A 21746-nucleotide genomic window follows, 5' to 3' on the forward strand; every position below is an offset into this window, starting at 1 on the left:
ACCTGAAATCAGCTGCAAACTCAAGGTGCATTTACTTATGAAGGAAAAGTTACTGCAAACCAGAAAGGGAAGCTGATATTTAAAATTCATATTCAGAGCAAGCATGTTAAGCTTACTGGCCGGGCCCAAGAGGAACATCAGCAATTCTGAGCCCAATCACAAAAAATTCACGACTTCCATGTCCCAAACAATGCCAAAACCCAACCAGTATTGGTGGAATTGCAGTGGGTTTACGTGGCAAGGTTTTGGTAGCAGGGGGCCAGAGGGCTGGCTTCTGTGAGAAGGATCTAGAAGCTGCCCCATGTTAGATAACGGCCCCACTGCTGACCAGAGCCGAGCCAATAAGTGATGTTGTTTTGCGCCTCTGTGAGAACATATTTAAGACAGGGGAAAAAAAAAAATGCTACGCCACACACAGCAGCTGGGAGAGCGAGAGGAGTGAGGAACAGCCTTGCAGGCGCCAAGGTCAGTGAAGAAGGAGGGGGAGAGGTGCTCCAGGCGCCGGAGCAGAAGTCCCCTGCGGCCTGTGGTGAGGACCATGGTGAAGCAGGCTGTCCCCCTGCAGCCCGTGGAGTACCACGGTGGAGCAGGGTTCCGCACTGCAGCCCGTGGAGGAGACCACGGTGGAGCAGGTGGACCTGCACCGACGGAGGCTGCGGCCTGTGGAAGACCCCTGCCGGAGCAGATTCCGGGCCGGAGCTGCAGCCCGTGGAGAGGAGCCCACGCAGGAGCAGGGGGTCTGGCAGGAGCTGCCGCCCGTGGGGGATCCAGGTTGGAGCAGTTCGCTCCTGAGGGATGGACCCCGTGGTACGGACCCATATCTGGAGCAGTTCTTGAAGAGCTGCTGCCTGTGGGCAGCCCACACCGAATCAGTTCAGCAAGGACTGCATCCCGTGGGAGGGACCCCACAGCACAGGGGACAAGAGTGACCGAGAAGGAGCAGCGGTGAAGAAGTGCTATAGACTGAGCATAACCCCCAATCCTCCGCTCCCCTGCACCGCTCGGGGGAAGGAGGTGGAAAAGGGTGGATGGGGGGGAAGGTGCTCTTGATTTTTTTCCTTTGTTTCTCGTTTCTCTAGCTTGTTAGTAATAGGCAATAAATCTTACTATCTCCCTATGCTGAGTCTGTTTTGCCCGTCACAATAATTACTGCGCGATCTCCTCGTCCTTATCTCAACCCTTGAGCCCCTTTCATCGTATTTTCTCCCCATTCCTCTTTCAGGAGGGGGAGTGAGAGAGCGGTTGTGGTGGAGCTTGGCCGCCCACCCGAGTAAAAACACCACAGGAATACATTTAGAAAGTTGTTTTGTTTTGTTTTGTTTTAATGACCCAAGGAAAGCAGAAGTTAGAGGGCAACTGTAGGCAATGTCCATTAATAAAGCCTGATGTGGAAACTGGGACATCTATGATTTTTATTTTTATGTAACACCAAGACAGACTAAAGACAGTATGATTATGGAATCATAGAATCATTTAGGTTGGAAAAGACCTTCAAGATCATCAAGTCCAACTGCAAACCTCACCTACTGCTACACCATGTCCCTTAGTCTCAAAGAGCAACAGAAGGAGCCAAGCTTGAGAAAAGATGGAAATTGGAAAATGGAAAGATTTGTCTTTGAAGCAAAAAAGATTTCAGTCCCAGTGTGGCCCCACTGGTTACCTTGTCCAAAAGCAACTGGGGCCATGCAGAGAAACATCCTTCAAAAATATCAGAGAGGCAGCCAGCACAAGGCCTTTGCAGGGCTCAGCTATGGGGAAGGAGGAGAGCACAGGGCCATTTCCCAAGATGGCAGGGTAGCATTCATTACACATGGCATTTGCCAGAGAATCCCCTCTGTAAAGGTCTAAGCCAAATAAATGAAACTGTAAAGAAATTGAAGGTATAAATCCCTCAAAATAAAGAGACTCCATCATTTTAATATACAAATTGTTCATCATCCAGTGATAGTGTACAAGCTCCAAAGCTTGTGCACATGGGTTGCATCCATGCTGTTTAACAAAACCATTTAGGCTCCTTAAATATATTCTGTGATTACTCTCTTTAGATGATTTGTTCTTCTGGAAAGAAAAAAAAAGTTAGCTCTCCTCAAATTTCCACAAAAAGTAATGCCGTTTAACTCAACTTCAAGCCACAAATCTAATCTGCTGCTGAAAAATGGAAAATTACTCCTTCCCCTCTCCCCAAGATTGTGGAAACGTTCACAGGAAAATATTGCCAAGAAGGGAAAGTTCCAGGCTTCCATGCAGTTTCACCATTATGTTGCCAGGTATGTTGAACAGGTATGGCACTGCAAGAATCTGGCAGATCAGGAGGTATTTGGAATGCGGATTGAGGTGTAGGAAAAGTCTTTCATCTATCTTTGACCTGTGGTGAGGCTGGTAGTAGTATTCATGAACTTCGGTGGAGATTCAGTCCCCATATACTACATGATGGATGGTTGGACCAGATGATCTTCGAGGTCTTTTCCAACCTTAATGATTCTGTGATGATTCACTAAGACAGACGAGGATTTTGTTCCTTTCTGGAGCCAACAAGATCATTTAAGAGACACTGAAACAAATTCACATCCGAAGAGGAGGTAGAGAAAAAATCCCCTGCAGACCATGGACATCCTTGCCTTAGAGGTTTCCCATTGCAATTGCTTTGATTAGAAGGAATTAGCAATCGGCCATCTCAGTTTATCATGAGAATTGCCAAACACAAACAGAACCAAATCTGTCAGCTCTGTCTGCATGAGAACTGTAAAAAGTCTGGAGTAAGGACAACCTTTTTTCTTCTGCATGTGTACGGTGACGATGTGAGTCCTAATTTGACTGTGATCCATTGAGGTTTCCCAGAAGTAGTGAATAAGAGCGGGATACCAACCACACAGCAACATTTGGTTATACTTGGACTGTGTTGGAATTGCACCAGAAATCTATAAGCACAAGGCTTCATTTCCAGTTATCAGTGCCACAGGTCTCTGAATTCATTACCATCCTTCCTGAAAAAGACTTACTAACTGTACTCTCCTCTCATCAAGATTTATCCCGGACAGCTTCCAGATTTCCAACTTGTCAATTTTCCAAAACATCCTTTGATGCCCTTTCTTTTTCATTTAAGCTGTCCTGTCATCACAGAGGCTTCATGATGACATCTTACACTGCATAATGTTCCCTCAGATATCCAATAATTGCAATTTGCAGGCTAATTTAAGGGCAAGCTGACAAGAAAGCACTTCAGACTTGTCAGCATGAGAGTACAAGTGACCTTAGTACACACTGAATCTCCTTGGGGTTTTTCAACATTAAGTTTAAGCTTAGTTTCCTCTCAGTCAAAAGACTTCCACAAGTCCATGCTCGTAGAGAGTTAACATTTGGGGACAATACCTTCTTTCTGCACGAATGGTCACATGTCATGCATTCAGTCTTCACATCAGGACATGGGCAACAGACTTCATCCCCGGCAGCAGGGGAGGCACTCATCTCACCAAAATCTGGTGTTGGCCTCCGACATCTTAGGTGGTTTTGTCACAAGCAGAAACAAACGGGCATTTCTAGGGTGCAGGTTACCTAACTCGCTCAAGACATTTGGTATAGGATTGAAGAAATCACTTTTTTCCTCCATTATAGTCAGGAGAACAACCAGCCTGAGCTGTCTAAATGCAGGGGTGCATAGCTTAAGGAGGAACCTTCTGTCCCTTCCAAAAGGCCTCCCTCTCTGTGCAGCTTTCTACCTGCTGTCCAGGCAAAACCCAGTCCTGGACTTAAACTGCATCAGACAGATGCTTGTCAAGACCAATATACACAGCCCTGAGCCCTGGGATGGCTTTCTGTCATGCTGATACATGAACTGTGCTCCTGGTGGGCACAGAGGAACAGAAACAAGGAAATGACAACAGGGGATCCTTGGAGACACAGAGGGCAGGCACAGAAACAAACCCAATTTTATCTGTTACGTCCCCAGAGACCATCCAGAAGTCCCCACAGGGACAGGGTGAATGAGCTGCCAGCACACTTCTGGCAGCAGAAAATCCTGAGTGGGACAGCTGCCTTGCTTCCTCCCCAGAGCCCCTTCCTCCTTGGAAGCAGCAGCCTCAGCACAATTTTTTGGCATCATCAAAATTATTTAGTTCAGAAATGATCAAAGGTTCATGCAGCTCAGATCTGAGCCAGCTCCAGTGCCTAAGGACTTCAGAGCTGTGGATACAGTAACTGCGTGGACTGGGAAAGTGTTAGAAACTGAAGAAAGAGGAAAAAAACACCTCTAGCCTTCTCACATATTAATATAAAGCTTCTTAGGTAGGTCTGCATCTTTGCATTTTGTTATTTGCATGTTGCATATTGTTAGGTAGTTTTCTTTTTTTGTTTGTTTGTTTGTTTTTATTTATTTTTTTTGTATCTCCTTAAAACTCTGTGTCTTTCAACAAAACTTAGTTTTCCAAATAAGTTTGCAGTAGATCAAACAGTATCACATTAGGGGAATATTCATCTCCACACAAGTAGCTTCTATTTTCCTCAAATAATTCTCTAGGTCATATATTTTCTTTTTCCTTTATAAATGTCAAAATATAAGAGGCTCTTGGCCCATTTTATCACTTCCACAATATGTACTAGTCAAGGAAATTGATAGGAAAAGTACATTATCTCATCATTTAAACCATTCATTTCAAAGAATAAAACATAATTACAACACAACGATGGGGCCTCAGAATAAGAAGCTAATCAGTCTAAAACTATAATGCAAGCATAATTAGTTAAATCAACAACAACTTCTATTAAGCTAGTATCTAATTTCTGATAATAAATGAAGTTTATGGGAAGAAATTAATTGCATTGCATTTAATTGTCACAAAGGGATGAATAAAATAACGTTTATATACTCGGTCAAACAGAAAGAAACACCTTAATGAACAGTTAATGGTGTATTCATTTCATGCCTTCTTTTCTCAGGATTACAGAGAAGTTAAATTAAATGAACAAACAGGAAATATCTTCCCTTATCTCTTTTGCCAGTGCAGGATTGCTTCATACAACATACTGTCAGATACTTTATCCTGATTCAGTAATGAGACTCCCTTTATCCCAAAATCCATTATTTCTGCTGTTGCTCTTTCACAGCCCAGCGCCCTAGCTGTCTTAACTTGTTTCCATTCGTCCCGACTTCCCACTTGACAGGTCCAAGGATTTGCAAATGAAAAACTTCAGCTTCATGAAGGTGGATACACAATCCTGCATGACCCGCTGCTATTTAAGAATCAGCTGTGGCACACATACTGGTATCAGTTCTGAAATGTCTGATTCACATTGATGTGACACTATGGCATTATATGTCTTGTCTGAACTAATAATATATCATTAGCAATTCAGAAACAAAATTGCAAGGCGACAATACCACGGTCTGTGTTATTTATACACTAACTCTTAACTAAACAATAATAGGCTCTACATTAGCTGTTACTATTCAGGAAGGAAATTCTGCTGTCTTTATGTGTCGTTTATGTTCTGCTGTTTTATATGTCCATAAATCCATATAAAACTTTGGTTTAGTGCACTGCAGCAGTCAAAAAGTGAAATTGGTCATTAGGAACTGTAGGAAATTAGATTAAAAATATGATAAAACAACATATACCACTAAATAATTGTATTTTGGCTACTGCTTGCTGCTCCAAATGTCGCCTCTCAAAAGGGATACAAAACTCAGCAGTGGGCAGAAAACACTGCTAAGTGTGATCAGAGGGTGGCAACAACTCCTGGAAGAGTCTGTTCAGCTGGGAAAAGAGATGGTAGGCTGTGTTTTTAAGGTAGTGCACCAAGGTAAAAAATAATCCTGTGTGGCACTGAACACAGAACTGGCAGTCGACTTCACGGAGGTGGTCCTGGAGTCTCTGGAAGCCACAGCTCAGTGTCCAGCATCAGGCAGAAAAGCCAACACCACGCTGGGTGTCATCAGGACAGGCATTAGGAACAAGCCGTCAGGTGTCATTTTGCCTCTAAAGCACTGGCGAACCCACACGGAATCATAAACACCAGAAGTCACGCTGGATTTGAATCATGAATAGGTTCATTACAGCACTTCTGTCAAAATGATCAAAGCACGGCGTACGAGCTTTTGCCAGAATTATGCCTAATCGGGCAGAAAGCCTGATAGTGAAAAACTAATCCATTCTTGGAGCACATTTGAACAGCAACGTGAGTTTATCCCCAATTAGTGCTGCCTCGTGTGACTACCGTGCTCTTGATCAGGTCCGTGGATCTACTGTACTGCGGCTGAAGGGGTGTTTCAAAGAGAGCTGTAAAATAGGGGATGACATGGAGGAAATGAGCAAAGGAGTTTCTCAGTCCTCAAACCACTCAATCAGGTGACAAGTTTAAAAACAAATGAGCAAAAGTGTTCCTCGGCAAGACACATAAATCATACAACTCGTTGCAACGAATGCTGTAGAGACCAAAGAATTTAAGAAGTTTCACACACATTTATGGAGTTTGCTGGTGGGGGGTCTAATGCCCATCCAGCTCAAACTGCATGAACTGCTGAGGGCAGGTTACTGGCTCATACCTGTTTCCCAGACTCATTTCCCAAGTATTCACCCTCAGCCCCTCTTGGGAAACAGAAACTGGAGCAAAGGAGACCTTACAATCTGATCCAGTTGCTCCCACGTTCTTGGTGCTTTAATTAAAAAGTATTTACCTAGATGCCGCTATACACAGAATGACTGAAAGATGTTCCAGCAGGGGAAATACCAGGTATATTCAAGCACACTCTGGACAAGTATAATTCAAACTTTTGAACTGTGAACACAACGTCACCACGATTTAAACTCCAAAACTTTGAGGAGGCTTCAGAGATGGCAGCACCGCAGCACAGGCCCTCTGCAAATGCCGGCCATTTACCAGGCACACAAAGCCCTTGTTCTTCCCAACCCTTCCCCTTCTGCAGGAGAGCAATGACTTGCGACTGACATGTCCAGCATTCTTGTACATGGTGAGTCACAACGGCAATGAAACCACATCTTGAACATATGCAAATTAAGAGTCATATTCTGTAGCTGTTCTTATGTCAATGCACAAAAACTGGCTAACAGACCTACTAAACACAATCACACACCCACAAAATAAAGAATGCAGGTAATACACCCAGGGGGGTTATTTCTCTTGTTCCTGCACCACTTAGAGTCATTTCCCCTCTCACAGGGAGCTTGAGCCATCACCATCCAGCCTAAGAATATCTTACCTTGACTTCATGCAGGTAGAAGTGACTGCAGAAAGCACAAGGCAGCACGGAAGAGATAAACAGAAGCAGTAATAATCACTCCTGCCATGAGCAAGTAAACATGCAGTAGAGGATTTGTGTATTTTCCTTCAGGAAGAAGTCTTCAAATATGACCAGCTGAATTTAAATCAACCCTCGGAAGAGTTCCCTGAGGGCATCAGCCATACCTGTGGGCCTGAGGTGCCACTGCCGAGGGCTCCATCCTGCTGTTTTCCTTCCAGTCGCTGCCTTTTACATTGCGAGCAGGCTCTCCAAGCTCGTATTTCCATATGCAGGCAGCAGGTAGCAAACCTGGTGCCTGGTTAGTCCAGTTGGTAAACACTGAACCGGAACAGACTTCTCCCTGTGCCAACATTAACTCCTCTTGCTCTGGGGAGATCTGCAGGAGCCACACGCTGCTCTCCTCCAACAGCACCGAGCCAGAAGGACACCAAGATCTTCACACCACCAAGAGACGTCTTAGAGGGGGTTGGCTTCCAGAGTGAGCAACCCCTCTCTGGGACATTTCACCTATTTTAAGTATTTGTGTACTTGTGCTCAGTTATTATTAAGTTAGAATTTTGTTTCATTTTCTCTACTTTCTTTCTATTTCCACCCATAGATTGCCTGACTCTCTTCTCTATTGCAGCCCAGGGCTCTGGGTTGTGTCTCCCCCTTCTTCTCCTCCCATCATCCCAGTTAATACAGCATGCCATTTTTAGCCACTAAGCTTGCAAATTATTCACAACTCGTGCCTCCTGTCTTGTATATACAGCTACTTCTTGACATTTCCTCTTGGACATCCTCCAGTCCTCGCTGAGAACAGGTTACGGATGCACAGGACCTCTTTTGTTCTGCACTTCCCATAAGACCTTTTTCACACTGTTCTTAACCTTTCCTGATGCAAATAAGAGGGAGCTGACCCATAGAGGTGAAGGACTACAGGCATGAGGCTGAAATTCTCTCCAAGGACATCTTTGAAACTACGTATTTGAATTTTGGGGCAAATTCGTTCTTCCCAAGATACATACTTAAGTTTCCTGCTATGATGAAGCACCCGTAGCATGTCAAGCACCAGCAGTTTTACTGGAGTGAGAAGTGCAGCAGAGAAATGACAGAGCTTTGTGCAGTTTAACCCAAGTGATTGGCCAGATTCAGATTTCTGTATTCTTTTGTTTCTCTTGGATGACTTCTGGGAGATGGCTGCCTCTGCAGGCCTGCTACCTGCTCTGTTTGCTTCAATGGGGCACAAGGTTGCAGCCAGGAAGCTGCCCTGCCCTACAGTGCCAGCCCCAGTCACACTCGTTTGACTTGAGCAGATGGGCAAAGCTCTGCTAGGAGGAGAAATGCTAATTAAATCAGATATCTCATACAATCCTCTATCTCTAAAAAGCACACGCAAAATCCTTTTTTCCTCAGTGGAGCAGAAAATGATTTTTTTTTTTTCATTCTTCCTTCTGAAGTTTACATTTAGGCTAAAGTTCTTATTCTGTCTTTTTATCAGGGTATTTTTCATCAGTTCATTTTCTCACTTTCTCCCATATTCTTTCTGTTTATACCACAAACAAGCCACCATCAAGAATAAGCATAACAAAAATCACCAGCAGCATATGTCTTAAGTTTGGGTGATGGCGTGTCTATGTCCTGGGTGGCCACTGTTGCTTTAGCTGTCCCTAATTCTAAATCTAAAGAGACTTAATAATTTTTTTCTGAAAATAAACAAACAAACAAATAAATAAATAAATAGAAAAATAAACCATCAACTGCACTAATGAAGGGTACAACAATATTTGGTAGCTCCTCTAGTCCAGACAGACTTTTCATTGCGTAGCTTCCAACTGCATTTCCCTTGGAGGGCTGAATTTAGAAATGATCTATTATCAATAGGATGGTTTCACTAACCTGCCCTTTTTTATTATTATTATTATTATCATTATTTTTTTGAGTTGGAAGGGACCTTAAAGATCATCTACTTCCAACCCCCCCGCCCTGGGCAGGGACACCTTCCACTAGACCACGTTGCCCAGAGCCCCGTCCAACCTTGACCGCAGCAGCCCCCCTTTTGGGCTGTGAAGCCCTACCTGCGCATCAAGCACAAGCTGGCACAGGGCGGGAGGACCACTGGCTGCTTGATATCTAAGCACAGCAATATCAAGGAAAGGCTGCGAGGGTGTTACCTCCTGTTCTCCCTGCCAGGAAGGACCACATCATTATGATTCCAGCTGCAACTCCTGCTCACGTTTCCCAAATTTTACATTTCCAGAGCTACCGTGCAACAAGTAGGGCAGAAGCAGACTCCGTACATGCACACATGTTGGAATCAACCTATATTTGCAGAGCACATAGTGCAACTGGGAGGCCTACCCTAGGAACTATCCTTTTCTTTTATTATTGATGATTAAAAGAGTGATAGCTGCTATCCAGAAGGTAAATGCTGAATTATTTAAATCACTCTACATGATGTTTCCTTCCTGCATGACCACTGTACTGATAATTCCTCTCCCCTCACCATTTGCCTTTCTTCCAGCTCAGTAGGTTCCTAGCCCCTGCCTGCCATCCGATCAAGAGCAGTGAAAAATGTCACCAGAATAAATCTAGCTATTGCTGTGTCACAGAGTAAATGTTCCCTGAGAAGCACTATGTCCAGTGAAGGGATAACAGCCTTCAGGCAGATGATAGCCAAACCTGGAGTTTTCTTCAGCAGAGGTTGGCATCGTCACACTGGAACTGGTACCAAATAAAGGGGCCTGGATCTAGCCCTGGTGTTAGCACAGGGAAGTGGTAGAAAACAGCCCCAAAGGCACCTTGCCTTCACCAAACACTCCTGCCACAAAACCCTGATCTGTTCCACGTCATGACTGCCACCACAGCAAGCTGTAGAAAATGCTGGGTTTTTTTTTATTGTTTTCTGAATCTAAGGCTGAACAGAAAACTCGCTTTTACTTACAAAGGAGGTGTTTATCTGAGCTGCCTGACAAATCGAGGTGGGGGCTGTGCCCAGCACCAAGCCACAGGAAATTTAGAAGTGTAAATAGAAAGCTTATATAAGGGCAGGTTTTCAATAGTCAGTATGTTTTTAAAAGCGTCTCAGCCTCTCTTCTCATAAACAAGCCGTGCAGTCCTGGGCTAAGCCAGGCCTCCAGTGGAAGTGAAGTGGAAGTGAAGAAAGTCAAGACGTGCAGACTATTTCCAGCCTCACTCCTGCTACATGCATTAAGTTATGCAGCTTTGGGTGCTCCGTTCAGCTAATGGATGTAAAAAATTTACTTGTCCCATGGGAAGAGCATCAGGAGGCTTCCATGTTGCTTGAGAAGTGGGGTGATCTGAACCACAGGGTTTATAGCAAGGGCTGGTGCATCCAGAGAAAGACCCCACTGAACAAAGTGGTTCCTCACAACTGCTGGAGGCACTTAGCCATTAATATGTTTTGGTTTGGGTTGCTCTAATGGGTACGGAACATTGTTCTCAATTGTCTTTGAAACTCTGGGGGACTCGGTGCCTCTTGCTCTGTGGGACCTGGACTGAGCCAAGAGGTCCCAAACTGGGCACATAGCTGCCAGATGCAAGGAGCTAAGAACAGGGTTTGACGCCTGTTGTGCCTGAATCATAAATCATCTGCTTCTGGGGAGTCCTCTAAGTATTGGAACAACGTTATTTGAGAGAAAGTGATACTTTGTTAGAAAAAAATGAGAAGCTTAAATAGGCCATCTCCTCAGCAGGTATTAACCAGGCGTGTTATCTCAGTGACTGGTTGGCCCCAAAGCTGAGATTACTGCAATTTTCGATGGAGGAATCCATGTGCTGAAATCTAGGCAGAAGCATCTAGCTCATGGTCCAGCTGAAAGTAAGTAAAGTGGTCTGATGGTGCCTAGTATAAAAAGCAGAATTTGCCTTTTGTAAGTGATGCTGCAGAGCTGATCACTGGCCAAGAGAAGTACAGATGCGGAAGCATCTATACAGGACCAGAGCAGGAGCTTTGGGGCAGCTTTGGTGTTGCAGTGCGGGTGGCCGGGTTTGGAGAGCCAGAGCCTGCTGACCACTGCAAGTCCTGGCTGGTGTGGGGCAATGTTGTTGGGTTACCCCCAGTGAGTGCATTTCTTACTGAATATTGAACTGATGGGGGCTTTGATGTAAAGGAAAAGATTTCAGGTTTGAACAATAAAACAAAAGCCTTGTTAAAGTGAGCAGGGGAGCAGCAGCTGGCATGTGATTCTATGTCCCTGCAACCTTTTTTCCCCTCCCACCTACCTGTCTGTACAAAAGCTGCTCCTACGTTTTGGTCTAACTGCATAACTCAGACCCCTGCTAATGCCATTTGTTCCACTTTTGTCATGCCATAAAAATTTCCTGTCTCTATAAAAGTAAGGAAGCATCGGTGACAGGCTTGGGGCTGCGCTGCAAGAAACTCCTTCAGCTGGCAAAGCGCAGAGCAGTTTTATGCCAGGTTAGCCTGGAGGGGTCTATAAGCAGCCCATAATTAGCGCTGGTACCTCACTTAGCACCCTGTGGACGTAAAACCATGCCTGGGTCTCAGTCCTGGACAGGAACTAATCAAGCCTTTGCTCACGTGAGGCCAGGCAATACAAACATCCCTTATCAAGCTGTTTCTCACAGACAGTGCTGGGTCTCAGCATTCAAGCTTGTGTTCTGCAGCTCAGCTGCACATCCTACCTCTCCCCTAGGGACTTGTTATTTTACAGTACTCCAAATGTATTTAATCTTCAACTTTCCAAAGACTGTTGGCAAGATTTGTCAGCAAATTACTGTGGAGCTAGAAGGGAAAATGAATAATAAGTCCCATCTGGGAGGACTTAGTGCACAGTAAGATGTAAGCTTTGGGCATGGCTGTGGAGTCTGTCCCATGGTAGAAATCAGTCTCTTGACAAGGTGAGGACTAAGCCACGGCTATTTAACTCCTCTCCCTCCTTTCCCCACACACATGGTCCCAGTTGTTGAAGGCTGCCTGGGACATGGATACAAAACATCCTTAGGGCTGGCCTATTTTGTACCAAATGCTGTCGGTCCCAAAGGCAGAGCCATGAGCTCTGCCTTCTGCTCAGCACAGGGCCCTGCATCCAGCTGTTAGGACTCACTGCCCAAAACTGCAACCCACAAACTGCTGGCTGGTTCGTCCCTCTCCAGTGATGTTGCAAAATATCCTGGGAATGCCAGTTAAGCAATGACATTTGCAAAAATGCTTCTGTTTCATCAGCACATTGTTAGCACTGGAGCACAATCATTAGCTGTTCAGCAGCAAAGACTTAATCCCAAACAGATCCTTTCTGGCATAGGGACAAAACCAGAATGTTTGCTGTGGGAAGTGCTCAGCATCTGAACTCACTACATACATGAAGAGATTCTCTACCAAGTAGGCATGAAATTTAAACACCGTTCAGGAGGCTGAGAAGGTTTCAAACAAAAACGTGTCTGAGCACAAAGCAGCTCAGAAGTCAGCCTGTCTGGCAGACAGCCTGTTTTTTTTGTGTCAGGTTGGGTTTTTGTTTTAGTTTTCATTCTTTCTCAGCTGCAGGAAAGTTGTAGTTCACCTTACCAAGTCCACAACACGTATAAAGATCCAACATCAAAAGACCTGTTGGGCACATGGAAGGACCCTGTGTTGGGCACATGCAGGGAGGATTAGGGATGCAGGTTACCCTCCCAGAGTTTCACCAAAAGCAACTGCCAATTCTGGAGCACGTAATTCTGCAATTGCACCTGCATGTGTATGACATTGTAATTTTTGCACTGCCAATATGCTCACAACACTCCCTGATTTCCTATGTCCCTGCAATCCTACATCACCGACACCGAATCTCTTTCCTTTTTAAATATGTTTTTCCATCATAAACCTATTTATGGTGCCTACTTCAGTCCTAGTCTGAATAATAACAAAATAGATGTTCCTAGATAAGAGGCTAGTAGCAGGTGTTTCTGACATTTCTTGAAGTGGAACAAATATCCCACTTCTCTTAAAGCACTACGAATTCATTTATTTCTGGTTCAGTGGGGCTGTGAAATGCTAGAGCTTAACAGTTATGCCAGAATAACCTCTTATTTTGCACTGTTTTAATCTTCAGTATGATTTTAGGGGGTTATCTTCCTAACAGATTTGTATCTTTTGAAAGTCGGAGAGCAGCTGCTGCCTTCAGCCATTCTACAGATACCAAGTTTAAACTGAGCTCTTTATGAAATGGCTGGCACAGTAATTCTGTCCAGGTTCAGATAACAATCATCGCAGGGTGATTTGAGTTCGACTCTGGGTAGTTTGTACATAACAGACTGAAAAAACTCCTTCCTCATCTAGGCCTGAACTAATCAAGAGAGAAAGAGAACTAACATCACCTTGAGCAGTTATTTGTTTTTGCCAAACCCAAATCCATGGGAAATTCCAAAGGGGACATGGGACAGCTGCCACCCAGCCCCAGGTGGCCTTCTGGGAGGTGGCAATGGTCAGCCACAAGTACGTGTCCTTCATGCTGATGCTCTCAAACCCCTTTAATCCAGAAAGTCAGTCTCCGTTTGTATTGCAGCAATTCAGTTTCCATTTGCTGCCAGAAAATCCAAGCTTATAAACAGAAAGTGTTCAAGAAGAAACTGGACTTTCAAAAAAAATACCCTTTCATCCAAAGCCAACTGTATCTTGCAGATAAGAGAACCTGAAGGTTTCTCAGACAAATATCTCCTCTCTCCACTTTTACCATAGCCAACGACATAACATCATTCATCAGTATTAATCTTTTATTTCACTGGAGTTGGAGGGAAGCTGTTCAAAGAAAGGCTGTATAAAATCTCTAGAGGACTAGTGCCTCAAAGAAACGCTTTTATATCTCTGTATGTGCTTCCCATCAACATCCCTGAAAGCACCATGCCTTCACAAGGTGCAACTCAAAGGAGCTTGCTGTTATGGCATGCGAGTCGCCCTTTGCCAACAAGGGAGCACATTTGGTTGAATGGAGCCCTTTTGGTTCCTGGGGTATTTCTCTAGATGTTTGGAAGCAGCCAAGCTCCAGCAGTTGCCACTAGCATTGGTAGTATCCGAGGTGGAAATGGCTGGTCACAAATAGCTGTCCGTGTAGTCCGGCGAGGTGCCTGTCTTGAAAAGATCTGGAGTGAAGCCCTTTGCAAAGGATTGGGTCTGTAGCCCCTGTGCTTCAGATTTCACTAATATTTTACTGGAATTATTTAATAAAGAAGAAAAGCAAACAAACATGATGTAAGGTATGGCTTATATGAAGAAAGATTGTTGGAGGAATGACTAATACACTCCCTTCTGTATAAGCACACAGAGAAATAAGTAATCTCCTATTGATGTTACTCACGGAAGGAAACAATACATCACTGGTTGACCACTCACAAGGCAAGCGTCAACCAACACCCACAAATCCTTTTCCTCTGCACAGCTTTCCAGCCACTCTGCCCCAAGCCTGTAGCATTGCATGGGGTTGTTGTGGCCAAAGTGCAGGACCCGGCACTTAGCCGTGTTGAACCTCATCCCGTTGGCCTCTGCCCATTGACCCAACCTGTCCAGGTCCCTCTGCAGGGCCTTCCTACCCTCCGGCAGATCGACACTTCCCCCCAGCTTGGTGTCATCTGCAAACTTACTGAGGATGCACTCAATTCCCTCATCCAAGTTATCAATAAAGGTATCAAAGAAGATGGGCCCCAACACCAACCACTGGGGACACCACTGGTGACCGGTCACCAGCTGGATTTCACTCCGTTCACCACCACTCTCTGGGCCCAGCCGTCCAGCCAGTTTTTAACTCAGCAGAGAGTGTACGTGTCCAAGCCATGGGCTGCCAGCTTCTCCAGGAGAATACTGTGGGAGACCGTGTCAAAGGCCTTGCTGAACTCTCAGTAAACTAAATCAACAGGCTTTCCCTCACCCACCAGGCGGGTCACCCGATCACAGAAGGAGATGAGGTTGGTCAGGCAGGACTTGCTTTTCAAGAACCCATGCTGGCGTCTGGAGCACACGTTCTGTGAGGGGCGGCTGAGGGAACTGGGGTTGTTTAGTCTGGAGAAGAGGAGGCTCAGGGGAGACCTTATTGCTCCCTACAACTACCTGAAAGGAAGGTGTGGGGAGCTGGGGGTCGGCCTCTTCTCACAGGGAACTGGTGATAGGACCAGAGGGAATGGCCTCAAGTTGTGCCAGGGGAGGTTCAGGTTGGAAATGAGGAGACATTTCTTCTCAGAAAGAGCAGTCGGGCACTGGGACGGGTTGCCCAGGGAGGTGGTGGAGTCACCGTCCACGGGGGTGTTCAAGAAAAGGTTGGACGTGGGGCTTGGGGACACGGTTCAGTGGGTGGCATTGGTGGTAGGGGGATGGTTGGAGCAGGTGATCTTGGAGGGCTTCCCCAGCCTTAATGATTCTGTGATTCTGTGATTCTATGATTTTTGTCACAATCAGTTCATTATAGCAAGTCTCTTTGTTATCTCCTCGAATTCTGTGCCACCAACAAATCCCCAGTCAGAATGAACGTCAGCTGGAGCAGTATGAGATGCAGAGAGACAACACAGCCATTTGATCTTGGTGGTGAGACCGTCCTCCAACATCTCTGTCCTCGAGGAAACCAAAGTGCACAGCAGAATTTTTGACCCCTTTGTTTTCCTCAGGAATACACCAAAGAAAGACTCATGGTTTTTCATATTTGGAGTCTATTTTAAGAGCTGTGCCTTTTTCAACTCACTTCTATGAGGGCAGCATTTCTGATGGTGTTGGCTAAAATTAGAAAGCCATCATTTTCATGCTAGCCAAAGCCTTGAGCTACGGCTTGGAAGAGACACACAGTCCATGAGGACAGGGATCAGACACAACTGAGTTGCTTTGTATGAGAACAGACCATTAACTGCAGGAAACACCAAGTAATTTCACTTAACGTAAATGTCTGTCATTGCAGGCTAAATTCAATCAAATTACCTCCTGTTTTCTAAGAGTGTGCAAGCCCGGAGTTACAGCCGATCAGGCAGAGCGTGTGCATCAGCCTCAGGCTGCACATGCAGATTGGATAAAAGGATAGCTTATTTGCAGGCTTTTTGCATGGCTCCAGCCTGAACAACCAGAAACACCAAATGTTAAAGATACTCATTGTAACTGGGTATTATATGTTTCAGAAATTCTAGCAAGATGCCCAGAAAACCCACCTCATCTTCTCTGAAAGCAGCAAGAGTCAAGACCTTAGAAGAAAACTACACCTGGCTTTTGTGTTGACATTTGCAAAGGCGCAGCTTAGAAAACAAAACAAAAAAAAAATCAAGCAAACAAACAAATACCCAATTCGCCCCAGGAAACAAGACTTCCAGGTGACTTTCATATGAAAATAACTTAGGAAATATGGATTACTACTGAGAAAGAAATTAGGCCAGATGTTCAGCTGGTGTCAGCCAGCACAGCCCCTCTGACAGCCTGCTCACTTACACCAGGTAGATGCAGCTCAGCCACATGGCCAACAATTTCATCACAAAGCAGAGAAGACAAAGTTGTGAAGGCCCCATAAAGTCATAGCATGGGGTTTATCTGAGTGTGATCTGTTGCCACATATCTAGACACCAATGACAGATTGATCTCACCTGACTTCTACAGGTAGGTTGCCACATCCCAGCGAGTCAAGCCAGAAGAAGTCACCCCAATCAGCACCAAGCAGATGTCAGAAATGTTTCCAAATGCATCAGGCACCAGAAGAATCCATTTCTCCTCATCAACTGGAAAGGGAGTCTAGACACTTGAGACATCTACATTTGTCCCTGTGAATACCACCCCTGTGTGGCAAGCACAGCCTAAGCAACAGTGTATAACGGCAACAACAAACTACATCAAACCTTGTTAGAGACAGAGGACAAATCTCCCCACCCAGCGTGAGATTATCCATCACCCTGTCCTGACAGAGGAGAAAGTGACATTACAAGGCCTGCCTGTGCCACCAGTGCTTTGGTCCTCAAATGCCACCTGGTGGCCCTTCTTTGAAATCCTGATGGTCATTATGGGCAGCCTTGGAGGGTAAAAAGGGCTGTGTCGTGCCCTGTAAGTAGGAAAGTTTTTGCAGGAATGGAGATGTCTACAGTCCTGCTATCTATTGAACGTTTTAATTTGATGGGCTTTTAATAGAGAGTTTCAGGCAGGAGTAAACATCCACGGAAATAGCACAAAATATAACAGAAGGGAACAATGGGAAAAACTGCGTGAGAACAGATTCAGCAAAACTTCCCTTACGTGTGCACAGCATGACTGCATTGCTAGGGGACTCTCCCCTCCCTTTGCCTCAGCAGCAGTGCAGATGACAAGCCATAGCTCAGAGGGATGGCAATTCCCTGAGTGCTTACAGAGAAACCCAGCCTGGTGGGTGTCCGCATAGTCAGATGCTTCTTGCAGCCATGCAGAACTTGCCAAGGGAGGTGCAGCTTCTTGCTTGCTCTGTTTGGTGTGGGTTCTCTGAAAAACTCCCGATGCCTGCCTCAGTCCAAAACTGCCCTCTTAATTTCATTTCCAGTGCAGTACACAACGCAGCTGCATGCCAGCAGCCGCACAGCAGTCTGACTATGGCGTGGCAAAGAGATACACCCAGCTGGGAATGACTGTGCTTTGTTTTCCATTGTAAAAGGATTTGGAAGATTTGGAGTCCTCTTTGTAATAATTGTTCAATTAAAAGAATAAACAAATAAAAATCAGTCATTTACGCCATCACAGGTAGCTGAAGTTCTGGGTTTTTTTATTCTTACTGGATCACATTCTGCTGTCTGGTATGCCAGTGCAAACCCTGAAACAATTACTTATTGCTCTAGAGCGATACCAGAACTGCATCTGCGATATCACTACGTAGAAAGCCAGCTATTATCCACTTTACCTACTTCCCACAGAAACTGCTTTCACTTCAGTAGTTACAATAGCAGTGCATAAGAAAGCAAGACCATGAGCAGAGTAAAATACCAGGTACTTCAGCATCCTCAAAGTAAACATCTCTTGATGTCAGACAGAGCGACCTAAGCACAGGGCCCACTGTCTTGCAGCAAGCTAGAAATTGGTATTGATATTTTTGGATTGGATTCACGTCACTATGCAATTTCACATTTTCCTGTGAACTATTCAAATGTCCAAGTGCATTAGCACTGCTTATTTACAATGCTTTTCACTGTTGCGACCGTGGTTTCTTTAAAAAAAAATAAAATAGCTACAACACTGTAATTATATATTGTACCCATGAAAAGAAAAAAGAAAAAAAAAAAGTTAATAAGCTGTTTAGAGTCAATTATTAAATCCCTGAACCTGGGAACTCTGGTGCAGATCCAACACCCCAAGCAACTGGTGGAAAAGATTTCTGTTGTCTGCAGGATCAGACCCACAGAGCAGTAAATGACTCAGGCTCCAGGACCATGTAACTCTCTCAGCAGGAAAAAAAAATCTTTTTCAACAGTAGGAATAGGAAAGTTGATCTAAATGTAATCTGAGCTATTTCGGTAATTTTTTTGGCTGTTTCAAGGAAGGAGGCAAAATAGGGAAATAAAACATAAATTTCTCTTCACACACAAAACCTTGTACAGTTGTCCCAAAGTTTAAGGAAGGCACAAAATAGATTTTGTCACTAGGCTAAATTTATTTAATCTCTAACTTTCATTTGCTATTTATATAATTTAATTTATGGTAGGTTCTCAAGCAAATCATCTAAGCACATTGGCCAAGCTTTGATCTCAGTTCCACATCTCTGAGCCCCTAGTGACTCTACAAAATCCATGAAGAAGTTCTGGGTTTGGTCTGCTACAGCCACGGCAGAATTTGATTGCTAGTATCGTATTCAGAAATACTGCAAAAGAAGGTAGAAACAAGAAAATACTCCAATAACAGGCCATCCTATGTAAATCAGCTAATTGTGAAGAGAAATACAGAAAGATGCAAATAAACTTGGATATATGCACACTTACACACTCACAGGCACAGACACTGATATATTTCTCTCTTTTCTTTCAGCAAAAAGCCATTATCCTTTGCTTATGACAAACAAGCACTTCACAATTTAGGGCAAATCCTCAGCTCATAAATTGGATTAATTTCAGGAATCCAAGGCTATTTCTAGCAGCTGACCTAAGCACTAAAAGATTAAAGTGTCAAATTTTGCCCTTATTCAATAGGATATATTATCTTATTGAAAAATTTTGAAAATATCCTGTTGAAATTTTGCCTTTATTCAATAGAAATATAATTATCCCATTGAATAAGTCCCAAACCAGAGCAGTCTAAGTGATTTCTGTTCTCTAACTGGCACTGCTGGGCTGATACACACCAACTGTGAGCCAGGGCAATCCCAAAGATATTGCACTTCTGAAAAACAGTGGACAGGAAACAAAACTAAACTAAACTAAACAATAATTTTAAAAAACAAAGGCACAATAAAATATGCTTGCCAGAGACATTCATCTCCTCCCATTTGCAGTTCAGTGGAGTTAATGTTATTTCTTTAAAGACTTTTAAAGCGTAAACCTGTACCAATACAAAACTTCCTGACATAAATAAAACCCTCACACAAGCAGCTGAATGTTAAAATTCTGAGTCTTTAGTTATTTCTAAACATCTTTTTTTTTTTATCTCCCTGTAGGATGTCTTGCATTTTCACTGTCAAAAATAACGGAAAAAAATAGAAGAGACATTACCTTCCCTTTTTATCCTCCATCTCTTATGCTTTAGTGTCAAGCTGGCCTTCAGCAACTCATCCAGCACCTGCAAGACATACCTCTCTTCTTCCGTTGGCTGCCATAGGGATTCTGCCTGTGTTTATGATTAACTCACCAAGATATCCACCACACTAGGGAGAGGCTGTTTAAACACTTAATTGTATTCATGACTCTTTTCTTATTCTAGATAAGGTTTCCCAAAGCACTGGAGTATGCAATGTAGTTAACTGTTTAGTGAAGCCTCTCAAAACTCAGGAATTTTGGCTCACGGAGCTTCTTTACAGGCATGTTTTTTCCTTCTCCTGCTGTGAGTGGGTTCTCCTTGCCACCATGGTCAGGCAAGACCAGCTCATGGCCCAGACTGCATTTTGGTTCATAAAACAGCTCCAGAAACACAATAGCCTGATGTTTTGAGGTGCTACTATGCCAAAATGGGGGATGCATTTCCATTTGCAGGGTTTCATTCAGTTCAGGTATTTGCTGCACTGCTACAATTTCTGCTCCTCATCCACAATCACAGACCCTCACCAGACTCACCAATCCAGACCGCTCTCCACAGGGTACAAAGATCCCAACAAAATCAATGGAAGTTTAGCCAAGATGTTAGAGGCTGGTGGAGCAGATAGGCACAGGTTCAGGAGATCAGTCCCCTCAGGGGTTCAGAGATACTGAATATCTCTGATACCCCCTGTATGTCCTGTATATAAAGAAAACAAATTTCATGATGAGGACGGTCAAACATTAGCACAATCTGCTCAGTGAGGTTGCACAGTCTCTGTTCTTGCATCTTTTCAAAACCTGGTTGGACAAAGCCCCGAGCAACCTGTTCTGAGTTCATGGCTGACCCTGCTCTGAGCAGGAGGTTGAGCTACAGACCACCTGAGGTCCCTCCCTACCTCAGTTCTCCCGTGATCCTATTTATGATCCTATATTCTGATACTGGTAATGGTGTAGGCAGGTGTATCAGGATTCGTAGCATGGGTTGAGGATGAAATCTGCTCCCTGTAGTGACACTGCTGTTATTGTGTCCACACAAGTCATATATTCTCTCTGAACTACAGCTTAACCCATCTGCAGTATGGGAACAGTTCCTTGTTTCCCTAGGGCATTTGCAAGCATAATATAAAACTTTCAGATGATTCATACAGCAAATGATGCTCTATCACGCAATGATGCTCTATCATAGCAACACAGCAAATACAGCACTTCCATTAGTCTCTGGAGCAATACAGATGTAAACTTTGGGACAAAGCATAGCCATATTTCTAGCAATATCTTGGTCAACCTAATGAGGCCAACTGAACATGCTGACCAAATGCAGAGGGTGGTAACTAGCTGATCCTTTTCTCTTTCACATCAGACATAGATACACGCTTCACTGTGCTGCAAAGTTCTGCAAAGGTAAACCTATATCATGTATTAAAAAATGCCATTTATACAAGAGTATAAACAGAGACAATTAAGACAATTAGCACAAAAAGAAGAGACTTGGCTCACTGTGCAGTGCTTTGCCTATGCAGTCATTTTGCTACTCAGTTCAGTAGCTTTGCAACACATGTTCAAGTGCTGCCGAAGAGTCATGTTGAGGAGCAAATGGGAAAGAAAAGAAAAGCCTGATCTCCTGGTGAGAACAGTGCCTTACATCACGAAGGTTAATTTGGATCTTTTCAAACAGAAACTGCTCTCCAGCTTGGCTAAAAACAGGCTGTGTCGGAAGGACACAATAAAGAGCATCAACATTTGTTAGAATGTTTTATTATTGTGTTTTAGGTTGCATAACTGTTTTAGCACTTGGCCACTTGTTGTATATGCTAAGGAAAACACAAAGGGACACGTTCATACCATCTAGTCTAGA

General features: G+C 44.2%; 1 protein-coding gene across 6 annotated transcripts in view; it reads right to left on the bottom strand.

Annotated features, from left to right (window-relative positions):
• Positions 1-21746, bottom strand: part of FER1L6 (fer-1 like family member 6) — a 107126-nt gene that overhangs the window by 68299 nt on the left and 17081 nt on the right. Inside the window, exon 1 of one of the 6 annotated variants that reach the window (XM_083827424.1) lies at positions 19871-20011. The exons of 2 other annotated variants lie outside the window; for them this stretch is intronic. In XM_083827424.1, coding sequence (XP_083683550.1) covers positions 19871-19890 — 20 coding nt within the window. In that variant the 5' untranslated portion in view covers positions 19891-20011. Of the gene's footprint in view, positions 1-7213; positions 7240-7419; positions 7715-16801; positions 16823-19870; positions 20012-21746 lie in introns of those variants that run through there. 3 more of the 6 variants (XM_083827427.1, XM_083827422.1, XM_083827425.1) reach the window with 3 other exon arrangements.

Source organism: Anser anser (assembly GCF_964211835.1).
Source record: "Anser anser genome assembly, chromosome: 2".
Lineage (NCBI taxonomy): Eukaryota > Metazoa > Chordata > Aves > Anseriformes > Anatidae > Anser > Anser anser.